This window comes from Microtus oregoni, unplaced genomic scaffold, assembly GCF_018167655.1.
Source record: "Microtus oregoni isolate MIOR12 unplaced genomic scaffold, Mior012 000018F_ref0000195, whole genome shotgun sequence".
NCBI classification, from domain to species: Eukaryota; Metazoa; Chordata; class Mammalia; order Rodentia; family Cricetidae; genus Microtus; species Microtus oregoni.
This window is the reverse complement of record NW_024543077.1, coordinates 39,832,088-39,859,140: the sequence shown is the minus strand read 5'-3', so window position 1 is coordinate 39,859,140 and position 27,053 is coordinate 39,832,088. Positions and strand designations below refer to the sequence as shown.

The 27,053-nt window shown below is 47.3% G+C and overlaps 2 protein-coding genes across 2 annotated transcripts in view; both read left to right on the top strand.

The window, feature by feature from the left end:
- LOC121458755 (trafficking kinesin-binding protein 2) overlaps positions 1-4,190 on the top strand; it is a 56,606-nt gene extending 52,416 nt beyond the window's left edge. The window contains exon 16 of the mRNA XM_041668107.1: positions 735-4,190. Within this exon, the coding sequence (XP_041524041.1) occupies positions 735-1,413 (679 nt within the window). The 3' untranslated portion in view covers positions 1,414-4,190. The remainder of the gene's footprint in view (positions 1-734) is intronic.
- Positions 4,191-8,645: 4,455 nt separating this feature from the next.
- On the top strand, positions 8,646-24,904 carry LOC121459068 (flagellum-associated coiled-coil domain-containing protein 1-like). Its single transcript, XM_041668577.1, is given in 13 exon segments — positions 8,646-8,774; positions 9,303-9,417; positions 11,963-12,102; positions 13,512-13,605; positions 15,732-15,793; positions 17,113-17,210; positions 18,065-18,117; positions 20,300-20,399; positions 20,746-20,849; positions 21,640-21,714; positions 23,533-23,703; positions 23,837-23,946; positions 24,800-24,904. Coding segments are annotated over 13 exon segments (1,326 nt in total). The 5' UTR covers positions 8,646-8,661; the 3' UTR covers positions 24,891-24,904.
- Positions 24,905-27,053: the final 2,149 nt, after the last annotated feature.

Here is a 27,053-nt window from a genome sequence, read left to right as displayed (position 1 = left end):
AGAAGAGGTTCTAAGCAGAAAGTGGGTTCAGAGAAGAGGTTCTGAGCAGGAATTGGGGTCAGAGCTGAGGCTCTGAGCAGGAAGTGGGGTGAGAGCTGAGACTCTGAGCAGGCTGCTCTAAACAGGAAGTCAAATGTTCACAAGTGCTGTGTCCTCTGCACAAGTTAGAGCTCTGGAAAGTTATTACTTAATTTATTAATCTTATACTTGTCACAATCTTTAAAACTCTTGATACTGTGATATGTATATTATCTTTTACCAGTGAAAATGTATTAAACCCTGGTAACATTTGTTCATGAATAAAGCTGATGAAAGATGAGCCCTTCCATTCCACCATGACTGTAAATATATGGTTTATTTAGCTTTTTTTCTTAACTAAGCACAGAATAAGAAACAAGATTTAGTAGCTTTGAAGCTTTTCATCATTTTTAATTTCTTAAAAATACACATTCCTAAGAAGAACTGACAGTGCTGTTCATGGGTACCCCTGTTTTACTGTTGTTTAGGGTTAATACTATCCGAGAAAATGGCAGTTAGCAATTAGACTGGTTTTCAGTGAAATGAAGTTGGAAAGGCTACCTTTAGAACTTAGCTGGTTGGCCATCCCCGTGCAGATGCAGGTTGCTTTCCATACAAGGCTGAGCACTTAGTGCATTTTCTTGATGGAGCAGAGCAAACATTAAGTGCCGACTTGGGGTTCCTGATCCCTGAGCATGCTCCCTCTTTTCTTCCAGCTCCAGGTTCCCGTCACTGTCCTGTGGAGGTGGTGGGAGCAGCTCCTCCAGCCCGGCTGTGAACTCCCCTGCCATGTCCTACCGGCTCAGCACTGGTGAATCCATCACCAACCGGCGTGACTCCACCATAACACTCAGTAGCACGCGGAGCCTAGCCAAGCTCCTGCAGGAGCGAGGCATCTCTGCGAAGGTGTACCACAGCCCGGCTTCAGAAATCCCGCTTCTGTGGCCTCGCCCCAAGGCCCTGGCCACCCCTTCCACACCACCAAACTCCCCATCACAGTCACCGTGCTCCTCTCCCTTGCCCTTCGAACCCCGAGTCCACGTCTCCGAGAATTTTTTGGCTTCCCGACCAGCTGAAACATTCCTGCAGGAAATGTATGGCTTAAGACCTTCAAGGACCGCGCCCGATGTTGGCCAGCTGAAGATGAACTTGGTAGACAGGCTAAAGAGACTGGGCATAGCCAGGGCGGTCAAGACCCCTGATCCCCAGGAGAATGGGAAAAGCCGAGAGGTAGAAACGGGTCTTCCAAAACCAGAGTCTGCTGTTTATTTAAATTCAAGTGGAAGTTTACTAGGTGGGCTGAGGAGGAATCAGAGCCTTCCGGTCATGATGGGTGGCTTTGGAGCCCCAGTTTGCACAACCTCACCCAAAATGGGAATTTTGAAGGAAGACTGAGGCTCAGCACCGACTGACCTCACATATAAATTATTAGCACATGAAGGACAGGGATGCACTGAGGATGGGAACTGGCTAAGGAGAGCAAAGGAAAGTCGAAGAAGGGCTGTGGATGTGCGGAGGGTGTTGTGGGGGGGATGGAGGCATTTGGGTGAGGTCTTTGAGGATGGAGTCATAAACAGGAGGTAGGGACATGAGTAGGTCGGAGACAGAAATGACAGAAATGGAAGGAAGGGTTAGCGTGCTTCTCCAGCTGAGTTTCCTTGCCTTGAAAATGAAAAATGAATAGAAAAACAAATCCAGCCCTATGGAACACAGCAGTAATACTGAACTGCTGGCCCCTCGGTCCCTAGAGATCACAAGCAGGAAGAGCCTGCCTGGAAGGAGAGCCAGGAACAGCGCGGCTGTCCTGGCCAGCGGCTGTCCCAGAGGGTTGGTGCAGCGTTGTCTGTTACTGGGACTGCAGGCATTTTCCCCGCTGATACGCGGTCAAATTGTGTACCCGTCCAATGGTGCGCTCACAACATTAGCAAAATAAGCGTTCTGTCCCTTGCTTCAAAAGTGGAGACTTTCTCGTTTCAGAACACTCTCGGACATCGAGAGCCAAACACCACCCTGATTGCTTTGTATTTGCGATTACTAAAACTTCAGTTTTTTTAAACTTGTATTTTTGTACAACATAACAAAAAATTTAAAAAATAACCATGTGAGCGGGCTTGGGAGGGATTTAGGACGGAAAATGGGGGTAAATGGGGATCAAGAAAGCTCTTCAGGACGTTTCTTCTGGATGATATGGTGGCCAAGGAATGCAGACACAATGCATGTTTCTCAGATTTCCTTGGAGGCCATAAGGCTTAGACCAGAAGTGCAATCAATAGTACTTAGATTATGTTGTATATTTATATCTGTAAATCTTTAAGAAAAGTTAGTCGTAACTAACTTCTTCCAAAGTGTGCTATGCATATTTTTAATGAAAGATGACATGTATTTGCACAAAAATTCTCAGGCACATTAAATTACACACTGAAGTGAAACCCAGGCACTTGCTCGAGCGTGTTTGTCAGATTCCGTTGTTTTTCTGGTGTCAGTGGCACCTGCAGAAGCCGAGGACCTTGTTCATGGCTAAGACAGGCGAGGCCTGGAGTCGGGTCCCGGGATTCAGCAGTGCGTCGCGGGCCTTGAGTTGGGAAGAAAGCTCTGCTTTCTGAGGTGGCCGGCCATGGCTTTGTCTTGAGGGGTCCTTCAGGAAAGAAGGTCACACGTGAGGAGAAGAGGGAACTCTTTGTTCTGTCTGTGAAAGCAGGAAGTCTCTCCCTTGGTCCTCTTGGTGCTTAACTTGCAAATGCTCTGCTTGAGAGGAATTCTTCATTCCCAAGGAAAGTTGCTTCCTTCTCTGTCTCGAGCCTCCTCCCCAAGAAGAGATAAAACCCAAATCTACATGATGGTAAAGGACACATAGGCTTTCTATATTTCTAGAATTTATAAAACTTTTCTAACTAAATTTCTCAGCCACCAAGGGTGGTCACCTTTTGCCTGGTCTAGCTGCTGTCAACAGATCATCACGCACACGTCCACAAAGGACTCCAGGTTAGCAGCAACCTTGCACAAACGCATTCAAACAAGAATTTCTTCTAGTGTTTCAGTTTCCTAAATAGTCCAATGCATTTTTTAAAAAAAAATTACTTTTCTTGTCTCTAACTGAGTGCCTCCGTCAGCAAAATCTCCAGGCTTTGAAGAAAGGACACGTCCATCGCTTGGACCTTCACAGCTTCTGAAGAGGAGCAGGAGGAAGGAGGGAAGCATGGACTTGACAGGGAGGTAGCGGGTTCATAGATGTCACATAAATCACTCTAAGTTGGGCTAGCCATTGTGAAGTTGTGTTGAGAGTTCTATACTTCTGTATACTCAGTGCCTGAGTGACCGCTGGAGGCAGGGTGGTGCCTTAGCACCGAGCGAGCAAGTCCGGTTAAAGAAATCCAGATGGGTTTTTGAAAATTAAATTGATTTTTTTTTTAATGTTCTAATGGTGATTTTGAAGTTTGCACCTAAAATTATTTTTGGTACTGAGAACTGGTTAGACCAGGCTGTCTCTAAAATGTAGTAGGACCTGGAGCCTTCCCACAGGTTCTTCCTCCGTGGAACTATTACGCTCGGATACCCTGCTCGTGCTTTCAGTCTGTTTACGGTACCGGCTGGTGTGTTCTTTGATGCGCACATGGGGAAACCCAGCTTTCTCCTTCAGGATTTTCTGATTATTTCTCAGGTACTTCTGAGTGTCCTGTCACCGATTAGGAGAGTCTTCTTAAGCTCAGAATTAAAATTGCCCTGAATTTTGGAGATCCCCAAATCTTATGTAAATAGCCTTAGGTTTAAATCCTTAGACATTCATGACCAGTGTTAGTTAAGTAGCTTTTGTTTTTCAGTCTTGTGACCGCCCTTGATCTGACACAAATGGTCAGAGTCTGTCGTGGGAAGATGTTGGAGGAGGCTCCCAGGAGCCTCGCCCATAGTGAAGGCACGCTTTACACAGTATTCAAGCTCCTAGTCATAATCAGTAGTGAGAGCTTCTCACACCAGGTTGACAAGTGGAGCCAGGGCTGCCTGTGTCTGGGCCACCTCTGCTGTCAGGTGTGGCCGCAGGTATGGCGTGGGGCTCCGGGGGCTCCAGGAAAATAGCCTTGTGTCATATCTGGAACCTGACTTTGTCAAATAGCTCTTAATGCACCTTCCTTTGCTCTATCAATTGTAAATCGGATAATAAACACAAGTAGCTTCTTACATTGTCCTGTGTCTCCCTGTGATTTTTGTTTCAGTCCTATACAGTCCAGCATGAAGTCTTTATAGAAAGCATCCCATATTTGTTGAACTAATACCAAAAAAAAAAAAACCCAGATCATTAATAGTCAAGGAGTAAGCAGCTCTTTTAAATTTAAATTAAATTATTTTTGTTACTGTGAGGATCGTCTTGGGGGTCAGAAACAGTCTCCAAGAGTCACTTCTCTCCTTCAGCCACGTAGCTTCTGGGTATCAAATTCAGGCGGTCAGGCTTGGCGTCAAGTGCCTTTTCCCACTGATCCACTTGCTGGCCCGCAGGTATTTTTAGATCTAGACTATGCCACATCACGATAGCTCCGTCCCAGAGTGACACCAATCAAGGATAAAGTCATCACTAAGCAGACAGTAAGTGCGGCAAGGTTCAGAAATGACAATGCGGTTCTTTCCCTGTAGTTCACTACCCTCTGATTACACAGCTTCTCAGGCATTGTTTCTAAGTGTAGACGCTGTTGGAATTGATACAAAGGCTCACTCAGTGTCCTCATCTCTGCTGTGGTCCTGGGGATCTGAGCTAGGGCTCACGCGTAGGCAAGCGTTCTACCTCTGAGCTGTATGTCCCCTGCTAACCATGCAGTGGTGGCTCACACTCAGGAGGCAGGCAGATCTCTGTGAGTTCGAGGCCAGTCTGGTCTACAGAGAGAGTTCCAGGAGAGGCAAGGCTATACAGAGAAACCCTGACTTGAAAAATAAAAAGAAAACAGAAAACCCCAAAAGATTAATTGTGCTTTTATCTCATTTCATTTCACTTTATGTGTTACTGGTTGTTTCTGAATTTGCCTTTTAGCTCTATTGAGCCTAACACGGACATACTCCCCGTGCCTAGGATGGAGCCTGGCATTCAGGCAGAACACATGTAGGTTGTGAGCTTCCAGCTTCTGTGAACTATGGGATGTGGGGCCATCACTGAACCAGGAGTCCGTGGATTAGAATCAGCCTTGATTTAGAAAAGAAAAACAGAATAGTAAGCGAACAGGTATCGTTCGTGAACCTTCATTAGGCATCTTTTAGTTGAGCCGTGGAAAAATCAAAACGAATAAGCAAGCAAATGTTTAGCTTGGCTGTTTTCGCTCTTTTGTTTTATTTGGCAAGATCTACTTCGTTTAGGAGGGAGAAAGAAATCCAGGACAACATGCAGCTGACAAATAGCCCATCCCTGCGGACTTCCACAGTCAAAGGCTAAACTTCAAGGAAGGATACATCCACTGTAGAGTTCTAGGATTTAGAGAAAACGGGGGAAGTTAAAATCAATTACAAAAGCCTGGGGCCTGGCTGTCTGCCACTTGGACCCAGGTGCTGATAATCCCAGTGCTCTGGAAACGTGTCTTAAGCATCTTCCTGGCTGATAATGAGATTTTAAAAAAAATCTTGCATAAATTCCCTGCCGCTGGGAACGGCCCCTGATTTGCATCTAGGAAGCTTGAACTGGCTGCTTCTCCAATCTTCTGTTAAGAGCTGAGTGCTTTGGGCCAATGAGACGCGACCATTCTGTTTCCATAGTGATAAAAGAAACAAACCTCCCGCCATCTCCCTACAGCAGGCTCTGTCAAAGGACTCTGGGTAGAGGGTGGCTTTCTCTCCAAGTGTGACTTTCACTGAAATACCTGGGGACAACTGAGCTGTCTTCTAAGGGACGCTCCTGGCATGCCTGCTCAGCCCTTCTGAAAGCCTTCGTCTGGGTCTGCAGGTCTTCACCGTCCTGTGGCTTTCGGCCTTGGCATCTCAACCCCTTGGGGGATAAACATCTTGATTTGCTGTAAAATGAGCCCTGATTTTGTTCTGATGAGGTCTCGTTTCCCTAAAAGATTACGGTTTCTTTAAGACTCTCAGCGTGGAAAGGAACCACAGGGAATGAATCTTTGAAAGAATTAAGGTAAGATCGTAGGAAGATTTTCCAGTGGGCTGTTTATGACTCAGACCCTGTCTGAAGCTCTGTGGCTTCACTCCCGGCCTTGAGGGAAACACTGGGGAGAAAACACCGGAAAGGAAAAGAAGGGGAAACACACATATACCACACACACACATACCACATACCACACACACACATATCACACACACGTACACACACAACTACATACCACACACATACATCACACCACACACACAACCACATACCACACACATACACATATCACACACACACAACATACATACACAGACACATACACACCCCACACACCTCACACTCTCTCTCACACACACACCACATAACACACACACATATAACACACACACCAAATAACACACATACACATACAATACACACACCAGTAAACATGTGCCCAAAGGCTCTCCAGGTACCCCATTCCACCTTGCTTGTCCCGTTCCTCCCACATCTCAGCCCCACCTCATGACTTGTCCACATCTGTTCTGAGGGCTCATTAGTTTTGGATTACTGGTTTTAAACGCTTTGAATATGATCCCAGAGGATGCCAAAGGAACTTTTTTAAAGCACAAATTGATAAGCATCGAGGCATTTTTATACTGAGGAAGAAGGAAACAGACATTTATCAATACGAAACTGGTTAAAATAGAAATAAACGCAGCCATAGAAATTCCCAGTTGTGGGCCAAGAGAAACGGCTCAGTGGTCAACGGTGCTCGCTGCTTTTCCAGAAAACCCTAATTTGGTTCGGAGCAACCACATTTGGTGGCTCCCAATAGCCTGCCACTCCAGTTCCAGATTTCTAAGCTTCTCTTCTGGCTTCCATGGGTTCCTGAACACTCGTGACATATACCCACACAGACAAAAACACATACACAAAATCAAAATAAATCTTTTTTTTCAGTTTTTGAATTGCAATGATATGGAAACTGATCTTGACTTACTTGAAAGATTGTTTTAAGTTTGCTTTAAAAATAATATGATGTTGGCTGGGTGATAGTGGTGCACGCCTTTAATCCCAGCACTCAGGAGGCAGAGGCAGGTGGATCTCTGTGAGTTCAAGGCCAGCCTGGTCTACAGAGCGAGTTCCAGGACAGCCAGAGCTGGGCTGTTACACAGAGAAACCCTGTCTCTAATAATAATAATAATAATATGTTGGAGGAGTGAAATGGAGTGGAGGTGGGGTGTAGACGAATAAGATTAGTCACACTGACAACTATTAAAACTATGGGATGGTTTCTTATTCTTTTTCTACATTTGGCTTTTTTGAATTTCTTGATTGCAAAAAGCTTACATTTTGAAAATGAGGGCATGTTACATTTCTGCGTAATAGAAACTCATGGCATTATCTTATAAAAATATATCTGGGCTATAAATATAGTTTGCTTCTGTTTGCAGAAAGTTTTGTAAATCTATTCGTTTAGAACACAGAAAGTTCTGGAAGGTATTCCTTCAAATATTTCCAGTGGTCAGCTTTGGATGTTACATTTTTTATATTTTTTTTTACTTTCTTGGTGTTTTCTGTTGTGGCTGTGTCTAAAATGAGCTAATTTCATCGTAATACACACACACAAATAAACCTATATTCCTGTTTTTTAAAAAGAAAAAATAGTATAAAGGAGAGTCTCTATGTGTATGCCACTGCAGTTCACAACAGTCATCTCTGTGTGCAGGACCAAGAGCCTCGCCTAGGTCTCATTATGTGCAACCCGGCACGAACCAGCATGGGCAGGATTTTTAAAGACCAGGCAACAGGCTCAACAAAGCAGGTTTCCTGCAGTCCTGTATCTAAGGTGTAGTCATGCCTACCCGATCTTAAAACCACAGGTCTGGGGGTGAGTACCGAGACGGATCTGGTATGGAAAGTCAGCTCCCTTCCTATCAATGCCGTCAGGAAGCAAACCTCTCCACGTCTGGAGTAACCTGACAGCTGCCTTCTGTGCAGCTGCCCTGATAGGAGCTTGTTCTCCGTTCCCTTCTGCAATTCAGGTAGGCGACCCGAACTGAGAAGCAGGGCGACTCATTCATGCCATCGCTGGAGACGTAGAGCCCATTTCCCAGGATGTTCTGCACAAGGTCCGCTGTGGGGAATCTCTGTCAGGCAGAGTGAGCGGGTATGAGCTTGAGGAGGAACAGGTCATAGGGACGGAGGGAATACGGGCTTCCAACCCTGCCATGTGCTCCGTGACATCTCTGTCACCTAGAAGCCTGGGTAGCAAGAGCTGAGCAAGCACGCTATCCTCGAATGACGGTGGTAACTCCACTGTGGACAAGGTTTAATTGCTTAATTGCTTTCAGGTCAAGGGGCCAACTGCGAGACATCATCCTGCAGTAGAAGCCTACATTAGCTCATCCTCCACCGTGGTTCTTCCTGCTGCCCCTTGATCCTTCCCAGTCTCTGCTTGCTTTGATTCTGCATGGTTTAACTCTCTGTGGTTCTTTTCTCATCCCAGCAAGAGTCCCTGACCTCGCAACCAAGACTGCATCTGACCCTGGCCATAGCAACCAAGACTGCATCTGACCCTGGCCATAATGTATCCCAATTCTCTCATCTACTGCACCTGCTGGGACCCCTGGAACTTGGGACCACGGAAGCTAATCAAGACCCCTCATCCACTTCCAAAGACCCTCACAGGAAAGCCTAGGTAGGAATAAGCCGGGTTGGGCTAGGTACAGGAAGTGATGGTTTCCTTTGCAGTTGTCCCCTTTGTCTTATAAGGTTCCCCAGTGGATAACTTGCCACAAATTCCCCACAGAACAGGAAGCCCAGTTTTCCGCCTTCCTGGCCAGCCTGGATGCTGTCCTGATCTTGCAGGCCTGTCTGAATCAATATTTCAGTAAAGAAGACTTGACTTTGCAATTTTGCAGTACTCTATGTGTGTGTGCGTATGTGCGTGTGCGTGTGCGTGTGTGTGTGTGTGTATGTAAAACACCCAAACAGAGCGAGCTTTAGTGGCAGCTGTCCCGAGTGGCTTTGGGGCTTGCCCTGGTAACCAGGAGTTCTTGGAGATAGTAGGCAAGGACAAGTAGGAGAACTCCTTGGACCCAAGGTCTTCAAGGCCTCGAATCTTCCTGATACCAGTTATCACTTCATGGATCCACCATGGATATGCCCTCATTGGGGAGTGCTGAGGCATGTTTTCTAATTCCCAGTGTTTATGTCTTGCTTTCAGACAAACTCATCTTACACCAGTTTCAAGGGAACGCAACTACCTTCAGTCCCAACCAACCAAACCTGTTGTTTCCCCAAAGTAAGTACATATAGCTCGTGAGGCAATGAATACAATAGTCAACAGACACACGAGGAATTGACTCACCCTCAGAGAGCTGCAGGGTGTAGCTCTGGTCACATCCGTTTTGGATATCTCTATCACTGAGGACCTGTACCAACAGATTTCCCAACTACCCAGGGGGTCACACACACACACTCACACACGCACACACACACACTCACACACACACAGGACCTTCATGCTGACTTTAACTAACTTGCTACCAGGGATGTCAACGATTTGCCAAAACCCACTGATTTTTCCTCAGACCAAATCCATGGTGATTTTAGCTCAGAGAAGGTGAGGAAGCAGTGTCTGGCAGAAAGAGCATAGCCTACAGAGAGTTGCCTGGTCCCTGGAGAGTGGGAAGATGAAGCAGCCGGGTGGAGGATGGAGGTCGTCAGGTAGCTGCATGAGATGAAGAAGTTCCTTCACCTGTATTCTCCAAGTAGGGCCAGTGCAGTTATGAGGAAGAGTGTCAGTGAAAGAGATGTGACCACTGTGAAGATGACCCCTGGGGACACGGGGAGCCTCTAGAAGCTGGCAAGGACCAGGAGTCAGTTCCCCCTGGGAGCTCTAGGGTGCAGCCCCACCCACATCCTCTTTGGACTGCCCGTTCATGAGGCCCTGAACCGCTGTGTTCCCCAGCTACCCAGGGTTCCCCCAGAAGGTCAAGGGACTGGCATTGGAGGTGGCAGCCGCAGGGCTCGTCCCCTGAACTTGGCCTTTCGTCTGCTCCACTGAGTCTCCAAGCACGTCCTTCTCTTGCAGAGAAAAAGCCCAGGCAGAAAAGCTGGAGGAAGGCGGCAAACTTCCTTCTGTGAGTAGAAATGGGGTAAGAGCCAGAAGAGCGTTTATCTCGCATCTCCCCTGTGCAAGCACGGGGTTTTTACACACTCACTCTGCCAAATTTTAACAGAGAACCTATAGCATTAACGGTGCACGTTTTATATAGCTGGTAAGTGGCCAAACTGGAACTCTCCCCTATTTTGTGTGGGTCTCTGGGGGAGAACAGACAGTGGCTGTTCATGCTATGACTCATGCCCCAATACAGGAAGTCCTCTGCCATACCGGGAAGCCACAAATCCTGAGGCCGGGGCCATCAAGGCACCTAAAGCCAGCAAAGGCAAAGACAGACATGGGCCTCAGAACATGAGTCCCCGTGGTTCCGACATACGCATGAGACCAGGTTATATTTGCATTTTAGTTTTTGATTTTTGTTTTTCTTTTTCGAGACAGGGTTTCTCTGTGGTTTTGGAGCCTGTCCTGGAACTAGCTCTTTTAGACCAGGCTGGTCTTGAACTCATAGAGATCCACCTGCCTCTGCCTCCCAAGTTCCCAAGTGCTGGGATTAAAGGCGTGCGCCACCACCGCCCGGCCTATATTTGCATTTTAGAAAATGCGCTTTCTCGTAGACCACTTATTTTATCATTCCACCTGTTCCTCCCCTTCCTAAACAAGGACCACACAGTCCTTTAAAGGGCGGGAACGGTCAGGAACCAAGTAAGTGAAGAGAAACACGATAGTATCAGGTGGGAATGTCGTGTCACTGGGAGCCCAGGAGTGAAAGCAGATCAGTGGGGACAGGGTCTTAAGAGCCTAAGTGCAAGGGTTGTAGAGATGGCTCAGAGGTTAAGAGCACTAATTGAACTCAGCGGTCCTGAGTTCAGTTCCCACATGTTGGCTCACAACCTTACCTGTAATGAGATCTAGTGCCCTCTTCTGGCATCCAGGTATATATGCAGATAAAACATTGTATACATAAAGAATAAATAAATTAAAAAAAAAAAGAGCCCAAGCACAAGATGATGAAACCTCAGTTTAGGATGGGACTTAAAGGGAGGTGAGGGCAGAGATGCCAGTTAGGAGATGGTCACAAATGGCCTGGGTCACTTGTGGTACTGTAGGGTGTTCCGTATGTGTCTAGAAGCTATGACTGTAATGTTAGCCAATGGATGGCCTGGGTCATTTGTGGTAGTGCAGGGTGTTCTGTATGTGTCTAGAAGCTACGACTGTATCCATGTTAGCCAATGGCTCTGCCAGGATTCCAGCTTGGCAGCTAAGGAAGGGAGAAGGGTTAGCTCACTACATTGCCGCACCCATGCCAATCATTTCCTGGTGTGCTACTTGGTTGGTTCTCACCCTGGAAAACATCCTTTGCGGAAGTTATCATCACTGTTTTTTTTTTTTCTGGAGAGGAAACTGAGTCACAGAGATGTGGAGTAACACCAGGTCCAAATATTTAAAATTGGCCTATCCAATTCCAAACGTTGAGCAGTTCCCACAATGCCCGGCTACTGGCCGCAGTGGAGGATGGGGAGGAGGCATGGAGCGGTGTGGAGGGATCAGTTGGCACTGCTGAGCTTAAGGGGTCCCAGCGTGGGGGTGAGTGTTGGGAGTGGATCTGCGAGATTTGAGTGTAGCGGCTAGAGAAGGGGGCACAGAAGGGTCTTGGGCCCCGGAATCTCAGCACAGTGTCTCTGTGTATAAGAGATGAGGAGGCCCAGAGGAGGTGGAGAAACCTCAGCTCCTCAAGGCTTCTCTCCGCCTTCCACCTCGAGACCCAGGAGGTGATTGACGTGTCACCTGGCTATAAACTCATTCGAAATCGGGAACAGATTTCTGTCACCTTGGGAGATGAGATGTTCAGTAGGAAGAAGCACTTGGAATCGGACATCTTGAACAAAGTCAAGTTTTCCAGGTAAAGTCTTTGGATCAACACCAGTGTCTGAGAGCTGCCCAGTAAACACCTGATATCCACGTCCAGGTCCCAGGTCCCTGCTCAGAAACAGCCCAGCTAACATAACTTACATTAAAGAGGAAGGTGCTCCTGCCAGGGCAGGGACAGGTGAAATATTCACAAATAGTCTGGATCCTGAGTAGGGGGATTAAGGGCAAAAGCAGTTTCTCCATGACCCAGGGAGAACCCTTGAGAGGTTCAGACCCGGTCCATCCCGCTGAGGGCCAGCCATTGCCTTCCCTGAAGCCCCGCCTCTTTTGCTACCCTCTGACGTCACTCTCGTGCACGTACCCACACATTTCAATTCTACCTCCACGACCTCTCTTTTTATTTCCCCACTGTCCTACCTCAATTCAGACCTCTCACGCCTTACTGTATTCTAGGCGGCTCCCCCGGTGTCTCCTCCTTCCAGCTTTAGTCTGCCCTAGGAACTGTTGTTCTGAAGACTGCGGGGTCAGGCACCCTGAACACCAGTTCTGTGGAAGGAGGAGGGTTGTGGGGGCAGGGCCAGATAGATCTCTGTTGCAAAACACAGCCCGAGGTGGACCACGCAGCAAATGAGAGCCCGTGGAGGGTAAGGGAGGATGGCACCACGCAAACAGAGCTTACGTGGGAGTTTTGTTACGATAAAGGGAGTGAGGGGAGGGAAGGGAGGAAGAGGAAGAGGAAGAAGAGGCCTCTTCAGAAGAGCAATGGGAAAGAGAGCAGAAACAGGCGGAGTTTGTCCCTTTTGCACCTTACAGAATACATAATGGCTTAGCAGTCATAGGAGGGGGCGGGGCATCCTGCCACATGACGGGCCAGCTTAATGCGTGAATCCTAACAATTTCTCTTAGTTGGAGACCAGCCTGAGCAAGTTCCAGGACAGCCAGGGCTGTGATTCAGAGAACCTCTGTCTCAGGAAAAAAAATTTTTTTCTTAAATACTATATTGCTGTCTAACCCAGACTGGACACGAACTCACTATCCTCCTGTTCTTGAGTGCTGGCATTGCAGACATGGCCTCACACACATAATCATATAACCCTCCTCTTAGTCCCATCCATGACCACTCCTTGTTGACTGTAGACATACATCTTCCCACAGCTTCCCCGGTTCCTAATCCTCTGCCCTTCTCCCTCTTGCCTTTAGTTAGCAACAACCAAACTCCGATAAGTGCCCTGCACACTCTTATTTCTCCCCTGCTCAGCAGGACACCACGCTGCCCTCATCGCTTCCAGCTAGCTCACCCGAAGGGCCAGGCACGAGGTCCAGGCACTCTGTTATGAGATATCTTATTCGGAACCACCCCGAATAAGACATCCCGTGCTATAGCGGCGGAGCAGGCGACCTGGGGCTGCTCTGGTGGTGACGGAGGTGTTCGCCCCACAGGACAGACATCATCTCCGACCTTGAGGAGCAGATCTCCGAGTTGATGGCAATAATAGAGCAAATGAACAGAGACCACCAGTCTGCCCAGAAACTGGTGAGTGACCTTGGCACTTACCACACCCTCAGGACTGACACTATCAGAACATCTGTGTGCCAGGCAAGATGCCAGGCAGTCTGCTGTAGTGAGCCGTGCTATCCGGGCACAGATTCTACAAAGAAGACGGTGCACTGAGCAATATCTCTCTGCCTGCATCCTCCCGCTGCCTCTGGCTATGGTGAACACCATCTTCTCCAACCTGGGGTCACTAGTTACTCCCCTCTCCTGCCTTTGTTGTGAGATACAAGCTGCAGGGGTTGCCAGGCTACTGATAATGACCCCAGCATGGAGGATGCCTTCAGTGTCCTGCAAAAGCTTCTAGGAAGCCCCCCCGGTGTCCACTCTCTAGTACTTACTATTAAGTTCTTGGGGCCCTTTCTTCAGAAGCAGCACAATCCCAGTCCCCCCCCCCACACCCACCCTCTTTTCCTTACTCGCCCTCTCTTGCCCACACCCCACCCCCATCTGCTCCTCAGAGATGGTAAGGCCTCCCCTGGGAAGTCAACTAAGTCTGTCCCACCAGCTCCTTGAGATCATCTATTGTCTGTGTTTTTTTTGAATGTTTCTGACTTCCTTGGGTTGGAGTTTTCCTTGTAGTACTTTCTATAGGGCTGGATTTGTGAACAGGTATTGTTTTAAGCTGGTTTTGTCATGGAATATCTTGTGTTCTCCATCTATGGTGATTGAAAGTTTTTCTGGGTATAGTAGTCTGGGCTGGCATCTGTGGTCTCTTAATGTCTGCATAACGTCTCTCCAGGGCTTTCTGGCTTTCATTGTCTCCAATGAGAAGTCAGATGTAGTTCTGATAAGTCCGCCTTTATATGTTACTCAGCCTTTTTCCTTTGCAGTTCTTAACATTATTTCTTTATTCTGTATGTTTAGTGTTTTGGTTATTATATGCGGCCGTGGTTCTGGTGATCGCTCTTCTAAGTGTAGGTGGAGCTGAGGTTCCATTGGTCACTGTGGCAGCAGGGTTTCTTGTATCGAGAGGGGCAGTGGATGCCGGCTGTGGCACGGGTGCTCTTTCCCAGAGGAACTCCTCATGATTCTCATGATAGTCCAGAAGCCACTGGGGGACACCGCTGCTGCTTTGGCTCCCAGAGATCACTGCTGCTCTCAGCGGGTCACCTCTGATGCCCCTGGGCGGGTCGCTGGGTCCTCTGACATTTGATGCATTTTAAAAGCAGGTGACCTTTTTAACATTTTGGTCATCGGCTCTGATTTGATCCCTTCTTCCCCAGCTCAGGCAGGTGTATATCTGGTGACCAGGGCTAGCCTGAGAATCCAGAGTCACACCAGGAACACACACCCTGCCTGGTGTTGCTGCAAAACTCTCCCTCCCCATAGCAGCCTCTCAGACTGGGTTGTCCCAGCCCGTTTGAATCTTACAGTGAGCCGCCTCGTGACCAGACCTTTCCTGCCTCCGATCTGTTATCTTGTTACCCTGCCGTTTTGATGTCTTCTCCTACAAAAGGGAAACTGAGGTTTGAGAAACTTGCATCCTCTGTGTAAGATGGCGGGACTTCAGATAAATTCACGTTTGGCTTTCCAGCCCAGGCCCCATGAAAGCGTTCCTATTCGTGAGATGGTGGTTAGGGATAAGACATTTCTGAAAGAGTCACTAACACCACAGACAGACAGATAACAGCAGGCAAAGATTCTGAAAAGGCCACACCCCATGGTCTCAGCAGGCTGGGACTCTGAAAATCGTCCACAGTGTGGGGACGATTGTTCTTCTCCTAGGATCCTGCAGCCAAGATGGTTTAACTTCCCAGTAGAGGCAAGGAGGAGAGTGAGGGGGGAGTGTATGGCCACAGGTAGGCCTTTGATGTGTCTGCAGTCTGACGGCTGGTTCTTTTGGACTTTGTTGCTAAATAAGCTGTTTATAAGTGTGAACGAATCCAAAGACGACGCCACACAATGAAATGACCGAAGGAACTAGGTGGTGCCTAGGCACCGCCTTGACGATCAGGCAGGGGACCCTCCCTGAGTGTGCGCCCTCAGCACCGCAGAGCCCACCCAGGAGAGACCGAGGCAGGCTTCCCCTCCGAAGGAGGGGGGCTTCACGTAAATCGGAGCCAGCCTAGTCCTGCATGTGACATTAACACTGGCCCCATTTCCAGCTCTCCAATGAGATGGATCTCCGCTGCGCCGAGATGAAACAGAAGTTCGAAAACGAGAACAGGTAGGCTTCCTGGCAAAGGCGCATGGGCAATGCCTGGACGGGATCCCGGTTCCCTGAGGGCTCCCAGTGGTGCCAAGCGCAGCTGGTTGCTGTGTGTGAGCGACGCGCATGACTTCAGAGAGCAGGGCGGCTTCGTATGAAGCCGCTAAGATGAAGCCGTTTGTGCTTCGTGTTCCTGCTTTTCCATCATGCATCCTTTTCGTTTCCACTGTAATATTTCTTTTGATCGGTTGCTGAGAAAAGCCGTTTTTTTTTTGTTTTTTTTTTTTGTTCTCCACAAAATTTTGTCGTACACGATCTGTTGTGATCCTATTCCCCCCTCTCTCCCCTCTTCCTCTCTTTTTTCCTCCTCCTCCATCCTGCTTTCCCTGATCTTGGCCAACAAAGAAAGAGATGGGGGGAAAGGAACAGAGCAAGTCCGAGGGAGGGAGAAGGGAGTGTGTTGTCTGTGAGGGAGAAGCATCTTGAAGCCCATGCTGGCTTCTGGAGGAGATTCACGTTTGTCACAATCGATGAATCTGCATTGGTACATGGTTATCACCTGCTCAGGGGTCAGCCCTGGTGCAGAACACGCTGTGTGTTTGGAGAAGAAGCGTGTGCAGACACGTCTTCACTGTGAGAGTGTTGGACAAAGGGGCTTTAGGATTTATCTCAGCATGCCCCGCCTACTGGTCCCTCCCCACGCCCTCCCAAGGCAATGCCTAGAAACCACTGATTGGTCTGTCATCTCCACAGATTTTTCTTGCCTAACATTGGGATAGTACAGCATGCAATCTTTGCAGATTAGCCTTTCTCCTTTAGTGATATACGTTTGTGTCTTTCATCTGATTTATGGCCTGGAGGCTCTCACTTTGATACTCAGACCTTATCAGCGTATGGATCCTGGCTGGACCTGGGGTTCTAAACTTATCCTGGGTGCTTCTGTAAGTGAACTGTAAGCAGCAAGTGTTGACTGTTGAGGTCTCACAAATAACAGTGATTGTAAGAAACATCTCACTCTGGATAGAAGGCAGGAGAATGCTCCAGGAAGTGAGGGTACCACTTCGATGAGTGTGCACATGTATGCGTGTGTGTGTGCATGTATGTGTGTGTGTGGTGTCAGTGCAACAAATCAACTCTGAACCTGTGTGTGTGTGTGTGTGTGTGTGTGTGTACACTTGGTCACAGTGTGCCTGTGGATCGCAGAAGACCGCTTTTGGAAGTCAGCTCTTTCCTTCCGCCATGGCTTCCAGGGGTCGAGTTTAGCTTCCATGGCAAGCCCCTTACCTGCTGAGCAGGCTTGCCGACTCTGGATTTCTGTTCACTGATTTGTCCCACAGGGATCTCCAAAAGGCTCACAAACTGGAGCTCGAGAAGTTAGAGAACAGCTACAAAGATGCCCTGAAGGCGGAAAAAGCTTCTGCCCAGGAAAAGCTAGGTACTATCAGACTCTGGGAGGTTAGCACAGCCCAGAGTCTAAGATTTCCTTTCCAAAGCCCAGGGGATGAGGTACTTGAGAATGACACTGGAAAGGGAGAGCCATGCCCTTGCTTTGCTCTGAGGATATGTTTTTATCTGCAAAGTGAGAATGTGAAATGTTTTAAGTGCGTTTTAAAGTTTTAAAATTATATTATCGTTATAATGTCTTCAGGTTTGCTCCCACGTAAAATGATAGTGTTTTGTTACCTCCTGATTGATACACTGTGATTGCAAGGTTCTGTAGTACATAGGGCTGTACTGAGCGGATCACACTGCTTACAGCGCCCTTAGAGAGACCAGTGTCTGCACCGTTCCGGTTCTGGGATTATAGTCTAGCGTCCACAGAGGGAAGGAGAAACCCTACGCTATAGAGTCTATACTACAGTCCTTTCTTTTACGTTAGCATCTTATTTATACTTCGCCTGCTTGCTAATTTCCTCAAGAGAGCGTGTGGTTTTCAGAACCGTCATAAAGGGAGAAACGTGGCTAAAAAGAGAAACGGATGCTCGCTGGGAGGTGGTATCCTTCCTCCTGCAGACAAGGATTTACTCCTGGGAGCTCCTACGAAAAGGACTTGTTAGTTTCAACATCTCTGAGAAGCCTGTTTGTCAGAAAGTACCCGGAGGTTCTCCATCAGTCAGCTCAGGCAGGGTCCAACATCCGGGCTTTTAGTAAGCTTCCAGAAGCAGCTGGGAATCGGTAAAGATTTTATCAGCTGGGAGGAGCAGGGGCGTGGTGCTGAGGCATTCACGCGAGGTTTGGAAAGGGCGCCTGTCAGAAAGTGATGCCCTTGTTTTCTTTCTTTTCTTCCAGAGGACATGGGCAAAGAGTATAAGTACCTGAAGAATATGTTCCACAGGTATCAGGTGAGATTCAGAGCTGTATGGTAGATTCGGAGAGAAGCAAGGCTCATTCCTGGCTGACCACGTGGGAAGAGTGTAGATCTGTTGAGATTCTCAGATCCTTCCTCTGGTGCCACTGTGGTACCTAGCGGCCACCACCACAGCGTTGCTATGAACCCAGCAGGAAGCATGAGTCGCTTGACAAACCAGCCATGCAAATCTGAAGAGGCCCGGAAATGTGAGCCTATTTCCACGTTGACCGAAGTTCCAACCAGAGAGTGGAAACTGACCTCTAGTTCCTTCAAGGTTTTTGTGCTTCTGCCCCAAACGAAGGTCCAACCTAGCTGTAGACCAGACAGTTCTGCTCTCTCAAGGTTATTGTTAACAGGTGTGGCTAATAACCAAACCTTGCACTTCAGGAATAGAGAAGCAGATCTGTTCCTACCTCAAACAAAAGTCTAAGACTCCAATTAAAGCTTCAGTTCCCTTAAGGAGATAACACTGGATTGCACCCACGGAGTGGTTTGCCTACAGAATGTTTTGGTCTAGGGTATGAGTGTGACTTGTTTTGTTCTAGCAACAGAAGGCTTAACTGTGGCTACAGCCCTCAACCTTCAATTGGTTTGTTCTTTCCTTGTATCATGTTAATGTAATTTTTTTGTCTTACCTTTTGGGGTCGGGGTATTTTAAGCAGTTGGAAATTAAACAGGAGCAAATTTCAGTACTCACTGGAATTCCCTCCCGATACCACTCCATCTTTCTCCATCTTATTATTTTCATTCACGTCTTCATATTCTTTGCCATATTTCTAATTCCCAATGCTTCTACCCTGGTGAGAGGTACTTTTGTCGAGACTGGTCCCTGACACAAATCTACTGAAAAAAAAAATGTTTGTGGTCATCACAGTAATAGCTGTTGACTGTTTTTCCAAAAGGAAGTGGGGGAGAGGATTAGGGCTGGAGAGATGGCTCAGCAGCTGAGTTCTTGCTGCTTCCAGAGGACCCAAATTCAGTTCCCAGCACCCACATGGTGGCTCAAAACCATGTATAACTATAGTTCCAGGGGATCCAATGCCCTCTTCTGCTTCCTCAGGCACCAGGCACACAGTAAGCACACAGACATACATGCAGGCAGAACACATAAAACAAGTACATCCGTTTCCCCCCCGCCCAGTGGAAATAACCAACAACAGCAACACCAAAAAGAAAGAATCGCCACTCCCCAGAGATGACCCTGCAAACACCTGTGCTTAGTCTCAACTTTCACTGAGACCGTGGTATAGCGAATCTAGGTCCATTTTTGTATCTTCTTCTCACTGGGCATATTGGTGCCTGTGCCTTCTTTTTCGTGACTGCTCTCCTAGTGAACGGGCCTTGGGGATCTCACTGTCCCCTTCTAGGTGACTGTGTGCTATTTCCATCACTCGGCGTATCAGGAAATAGCACTTTGAACATCTTTGGTCCTAGCCGTGGAGTGCTGGTCAACGGAAGGGACATAGTTCTGGCTTTTCACAGAGTTGTTGACTTGACGCAAAACGGAGTCATCTGGGAGAAGGGAAACTCATTGGAGAAATTGCCTCCTCCATTGCCTGTGGACAAGTCTGTAGAGCATTTTCCAGATTAATAATTCATGTGGGAGAGCCCCGCCCACTGTGGGTGGGGCCACCTCTGGGCAGGTTAGCAGGCTGGGCAAGCCACAGGAGCAAGCCAGTAAGCAGCACTCCTCCAAGGCCTCTGTGTCAGCCCCTGCCCTGGTATCTCCCAGGGATGGGCTGTAACTTGGGCGTGTAAGCCAAACAAACCCTTTCCTACCCAAATTGCTTTCGATCAGACTGTTATCGCAGCGCAGCAATAGAAAACAAAATAGGACGTTTCCCCGAGTCTGATGAAGTTCCCGTGTCGGAGCTCTCTCCCAAGTGATTGCGGAACTGGGCGGGATTCTCTGATACAGGGAGCCTTACTTGTCTCCAAAGGAAGTCGGGGTCCAGCTTGGCGAATGCTGCTGGTAGACGGCCCTTGACCCCTGGGCTTATCCCAGCTCTCCAGCGAGTTTAGCTGGGATCGTTTTTTTTTTTTTTTGTCTTAAGGACCACCCACCCAGGAGCCCCCGGTGAGCCCCCCCCCATGCTATGCCGAGCACCCAAGGACGCAGCCACAGTCTCTGCAGTGTCCCCCACGTTATAGCTCTATCCATTGCGCCTCTACAGGACAGCATTTATGATGAGATGGAAGACAAGTGGACAAAGCGGAAGGCAGAATGGGAGAAGGATGAGAAGCTGGAGAGGGAGAAGATCCTGCTGCAACAGAGTGAGTACCGCAGAAGCTGAGGGCTTTTCCCCGGGAGTATCAAAACAGCGCACGCCTTTAACCCCGGCACTCAGGACAGGAGGGTCTCTGTGAGTTCGAGACCAGCCTGGTCTACAGAGAGAGTTCCAGGACAGCTAGGGCTAAACCACACACTGAAGAACTGAGATAATCCCATGTGGCTACCGTCACAACACGCAGGAGGAGTTGACCTCCCCAGCTGAGGGTCAGAGCGTGCAACCCGTGTGAAAGGCCCTCATTGCTTCTTGATTCAGTCATTCTGGGGCTTTCTCTCTGGCCCATTTCCTCCACATTTACACTCAAACCTGCTTTGCTCTCTCCTCCGCAGAACACAGGATAACAAAAAAGTTTGAGCTAGAGTCGGAAGAAGAAAAGAGGAAAATGAATGAATCCTTCAGTGCCGTCTTCGAGAACTTCACCCGAGAGAAAGAGGTAACAGAATGCTCTCAGGGTGAGAGTGTGGTCCAGGTGGTGCAAGCAGTTGAGCCTTCTGGGTCTACATACTTAGGTGACTGTTTGTCCCCAATAGACACGCTTCTCCTTCAAGTTTTCTGGAAATATATGCAAAAATAATGACCGTTCTAGTTTGCTTTTGGTTGCTGTGATAAGCCATGACCAAAAACAATATGAAGGAAAGGGATTGATTTCATCCTACAGGGTTGCAGTCCCTCATCAGCTTCTAATGTAGGAAATCAAGGCAGGAACCTGAAGCAGGGACTACAGAGGAACACTGTGTACTGACTTACTCTTTCATGTTCAGCTGCCTTTCTCACACAGCCCAAACCCACCTGCCTAGAGAGGTGACCGCCCACCGTAGGTTGGGCTGTTTGACATCAATTGGCAGTCAAGGAAATGCCCATATGCATGCCCTCTAGCTGATCCGATGGAGGCAATCCTCAAATTGAAATGTTGGAGCAACCAACTTTGGCTAAAGCCTAGAGTAGCTGACAGATCATTTTCAGAGGCAGGAACATTTTCAGAACCATCTTACCCTCTCTTGGCAAGGCTTGGCAGTCTTTTTTCTTGTATCCTGCTTGTCCAGTCCAGACTATATATATACTAAATAAGATAGTCACAAAATATTACTTCAAAATGCCACATCTCCATTGATAATGCCGTAAGTTCAGTGAGTGTTGTATTCTTGAACCCTTGAGCGGCTTCTTAATTCTCTAAAAGAATACCCAGAACCACAGTACTGACTTTTTCAAAAACTTGTTTTTAGGAGCTCATTAAACAGCATGATGAAGATCTGTTGCAAATGCAGGAGCTGAGAAAATCCAAGGAGGTAAGCATCTCTGTGCAACTGGTATCTTGCAAATGATACACTCTCGGGAAAAGTAAAAGCCATTTTACTCAAAGAAGTCAAATGAATGGAGTGGCGAAACCCATGTGTTGGGCTCACTAAGTCATAATGACTCTTGAACTGTATGTAAAGCAGATGCAGCCCTTCTCAGAGCCAGCTGTGAGCAAATACATCAGCAACAGACTGCGGGATCAACCATGTTGAATAACTTAAAACACAGAACTTTGAATCACAGAACACCATGTTCTTCCCTCGGAGCCCTGAACCTTCCAAATGTCTCCAACAGAACCTTGTTGCTAAGCCCCTCCTTTGGGTGTACCTTAGACACGGTGGTTTCTGCAGGGCTCTCTTCTGCTGGGACACACAAGGTCATTTGTGAAGGCAGATGAAAAAAAATATCTGTTAAATAAAAGTAATTTGTGTTTTTCGTTTTCTCTGAAAATGTAATTTGTGTCCAGAATAGACATGCCACTGAACAGGCATCATGAAGAAATCTTATCTTCAAGCCCAGGCAGGACCAGCAATGTAAGGGCCAAACAAACTATAGCATTCGAACAAGTCCAGAGAGTGGCCTCAGAGCCAGGGAGTCCTAATGTAATCTCAGAACAGCTCTTGTGAGCGTCTCTACTAATTCTGTCTGAGGCTATAATCCCTGAGTCTGTTTCCATTCTGATTTATTTGTCTACAAGTCTGCTGAGCTTTGAGTAGGTGCTGGTCATTGTGTTGCTTACTACTGTGAAGAGATACCATGACCACAGGAACTCTTGAAAAGGAAAACATTTAATTGGGACTGGCTTACAGTTCAGAGGTTCAGTCCATTATCATCATGATGGGACATGGCTGCGTGCAGGCAGACCTGGTGCTGGAGAAGTAGCTGAGAGTTCTACATCTTGCAGGCAGCAGGAAGTGAACTGTCTTACCAGGCATGACTTGAGCATATGTGAGACCTCAAAGCCCTCCCCCTCAGTGACACACTTCCTCCAGAAAGACCACACCTCCTAACAGTGCCATTCCCTTTCGAGGCCAGCATGGTCTACAAGAACTAGTTCCAGGAAAAAAAAAAACTTTAGCCATGTGGTTGTGGCTCATGCCTTTAATCCCAGCGCTCGGGAGGCAGAGACAGGCAGATCTCTGAGTTCGAGGCCAACTTAGGCTACAGTTCCACAACAGCCAGGGTTACGCAGAGAAACCTTGTCTTGAAAAACCAAAATAGATAGTTAGGGAGATAGATAGATAGATAGATAGACAGACAGACGTGTATATAGGTGATGACAGATAAGTTAGATAGATGATAGATAAGATAGATAGACAAATAGATAGATAGATAGATAGATAGATAGATAGATAGATAGATAGACAGACAGACGTGTATATAGGTGATGATAGATAAGATAGATAATAGATAAGATAGACAAATAGATTGATGATAGATAAGATAGCTAGATAGACAAATAGATAGATAGATAGATAGATAGATAAGATAGATGATAAATAGGCAGACGACAGAGACAGATAGATAGGTGATAGATGATAAATAAGATAGATAGATGATTAGATAGATGGATAGATAGATAGATAGATAGATAGATAGATGGAGAGAGATAGAAGAAAATAAAGGACCACACCTGCAAATGCATGCTGGTGACCCGTGACTACCGGCCCCGGCACTCTGATGATAGACTGATGGACAGAACACAGGTGGGAAAGAGAAGGAGAAGGAAGGGCAGACAGCATGGCGGCTGGTCGGCTGTCAGTGATACAGGGAAAGTCGCCGAAGCTGACACACTGCATTCTATTCCACGCGTCCCCGAGAGGGAAACAGTCCTTGAGTTCCCTCCTGTCTCGGGGACCTTGCATCCGCACGACGTCCTGAGGCGGTTTCCTCTTGCGCAGATCTTGGAGGCCGAGTTGCAGGCACAAGCGATCGTCTTGGAGACACTGAACACGAGCCTCTACCACTGCCAGCTGGAACTCCAGAGAGAGGTGAGGCCTGGCTGGAGAGAGAAGGCAGTGCTGGCCACAGAGGAAGCCCAGAGCGTTGTGCTGTGCTGCCCAGGAGCCTTGCCCCCGCCCCGCTGGGTCTGGGGGAAGATGGCTATTCAAATTTATCTTTCAGAAAACCGTAGTGGGAAACCTGGAGAAACTGTTTCAGACAAAGCTTGCTGAAGCTGAAGAGAAGTACAAGTACACCATCCAGATCCTGACGGAGGAAAACATCTGCCTCAGGTACGGGGTACGGGGTACGGGTGCTGCCGCTCAGGGGACTTGGCTGAGTTACCCCTAAGAGTGGGGAGGGCATCATAGCGAGGGCTAGATCAAGACAAGCCAGCGACTCCCGACTTTTGCGAGCAGGCGTGGCACTGTGCCTGGACAGAAGCTTACCTGGGAGGTAGATTGTCTGAGGTGGGAGGTTTGTCTGTGGGGTATCTAGAGTCCTCTCCCCTCAGTCTGTTTTTGTGTGAAACACAGGAAGTTTGCCTATGGATCTCTGAATGGCTTTGTCTTGTGACTAAGGATTGTTTTTCAGAGTTGAATGGGTTTTAACTTTCAGATTTGGTTCTTCTGGTTCCTGTTGAGACCAGCTGCCAATCAGAATCACTATTTCCTGAAGGGGCTTCCTTTATTGTTTTTTTAAATTATATAGGTTAATTAGAGTGTGTTGTATGTCTGGAGGTTTATATATACATATACATACATATATTATTTTATTTCATATGCATCAGAGTGAGGATGTCAGATCCCCTGGAACTGGAGTTACTGACAGCTTTGAGCTGCCACGTGGGTGCTGGGAATTGAACCTGGGTCCTCTGGCAAAAGCATCCAGTGTGTTAAACACGGAGCCATCTCTCCAGCCCCTGAAGGTGCTTCTTAAACCACTAACACAGAAGATAAGTTACCCGTCGTCATGCCTATTTCCACTGGGAATATGATCACCCCAGATACCACATTTCATCAGGATTTTAACTATGACAAGGGAGATTACTTCCTCGGACAGGAGAAAAACCACACTTCTCTGCAAACACCCTGTATCCCGTCTACCCTTTGAGGCTATAGCAGCAATGTGCGGTTCTTCTTACAGGCAAAAGATGGTGACCAAGAGTGAAATGTCCGACATGTCGGCGTCTGCTACTCCTTGTTCGCTTGAGTCTGACTTGCCCAAACGTAGATAACGAACCGCGCTCCCCAGCTGTGTACGCTGCCACGCAGCTCCTACGGAACTACTACGGACTCCAGCAAGGCTTTCTGGAGAAAGGCAGATGGGTTGTTACGACTTTATTTTTGTCTCTTTTTTTTTTTTTTTTTTTTTTTTTTTTTTTTTTTTTTTTACAGTTTGCATTCTCCAGAATGGTTAGAAATGTTTGAAACCTTATCTCAATTGTATCGTGAATCTTCTGTGAAAACTGTTGTCGTCTGTCCTGGGGTTGAAACTTCTGTGCTCTGTGCAAATATTTCCTTTCCGGCTTCTTACATATTTTGATCGGAGACTGGCTTGAAGGGAATTCTTATTAAAGGATGCATTATGAGGTGTGAGTCTTGTCCCCCAAGGGCACATAGCAAGCACGAAAATTCATTGATTTAATTCCAAAAAAAATTTTCTTAGCTGATATATCATACGCCTTAGCCCAACGACTCAAGAAGACTAAGAGACGATTTACCCTGTCTCTGATCATCATGAGAATCTAGACACCCACAGGAGACCAACATCTACATGGAAGTGGGGTGGACACACAGGAACCCATCATGTAAGCAGGATGCCAAGGCCTCTGTGGAGACTTACACAAACCGAGGTGAACTCAGAGCCACGCCGTCCCTCATCACGACATTTCTTAGACTCATTGGATTGCCTGCCCTTTGATTAAAAAACAAATTCTGGTTTGGCTTTTTGTTTGTTTATCGAGACAGGGTTTCTCTATGAACCCCCCTGACTGTCTTGGAACTGTTAGGGTCCAAGAGAAGCCCCTCAAGGAAAAACCAGTCACGTATGCAATAACAAGATCACTTTATTAATTCCAACATTGGGGTGGCACATGGCAACCCCCAAGAGGGTCACAAGCTCCTTTGAAGCAGAGTTAGGGAAATTCCAGGGAGGAGGGATTAATCTGGGGCTGATTGGTGGGAGGTTCTAGTGGTTGGGGACCTTCCAGCTGCAGGGCAGGGAAAGCTATCTTTAGTTATCAGGAGACTGGGGATGGGGGCCCCTGCTGAGGCAGCAAAGGGGCTCTGGGAGCCTGCTGAGTTGGCAGAAGGCTGTAGGGCACCTGCTGATTGGTTGTTCCTACGTTGTGGTTTTCCTGAGGACCATCTCATTTTAGTGAACTGAAACTAAGGCTTGGACTCTATCAGGGCTACTAGGAGAACCCGTCGTGGCTCTGGTCGGCCTCCCCCCAGCCTCCTCCCATGCCTGCCTCTGCCTCCTGAATGCTGGGATTAAAGGCGTGAGCCACCGCTGCCTGGTCAAATGTGTTTTTCATGTGGAAGTGATTCTTTAAGTGCCAACTATGAATGTTGTTCCACAGCCGTGGAAGTCATTACTAGAGGCTGAATGTTTCCCACGCGTGAACATGCCATTTGTCAAGCAAACAAAAAAAAAAAAACAGAAACAGCAGAGGCCAACACAGCCATCCCCTAGAAACAGTAAGCTCAATTCACAAGTTGTTCTACTTTTTAAAAACCACCTTTTCTTCTCGCTGACGGTTTATTTATAAAAATATATAATTCTACCAACACAAATTCAGTAAAAATATATACTAAAGAATAATTTGTAGGACAAACAACTCAGTTTTTTAAAAAAATATAAAAATAGAGAAGAAACCTATACATTAATATGGATTGAAACACAAGCAAAATCCAAGATAAAGATCTTGCTAGATCATTATTCAAGCTGTAAAAAATGCAAGATTGGGAAATTTTAATACTGACTGTTCTTTGATGTTTTAAAAGGCTTAGCTACCGAAAAAGTGCCTCATCTTGCAGCACGATTAATAAAAACTCAGAGACTCATAGAAATGGGTTAAGTTAAATGTAAGAGCTAGTTGGTAATAAACCTGAGCAATAGGCCAGTTTGTAATTAGTATTAAGCCTCTGAGTGGTTATTTTAAAAGCAGCTGAGGGACTGGCCAGGACAGAAAAGTCACCGTTTACGTCTGGCACCTCACTGGGTGACGAATGAAGCATGATCCTAATTAGTCTTAATAATAAACACCTGGAGTCAGATAGTGAGGTAAGTGCTGAAAGATCAGAGAAGCAAAGGGGCAGCCATGGTCACTTCTTACCTACCCTGTTCATGCTCTGCCTTATCACTTCCTCCCTCCACCCAGCATTATCACTTCCTA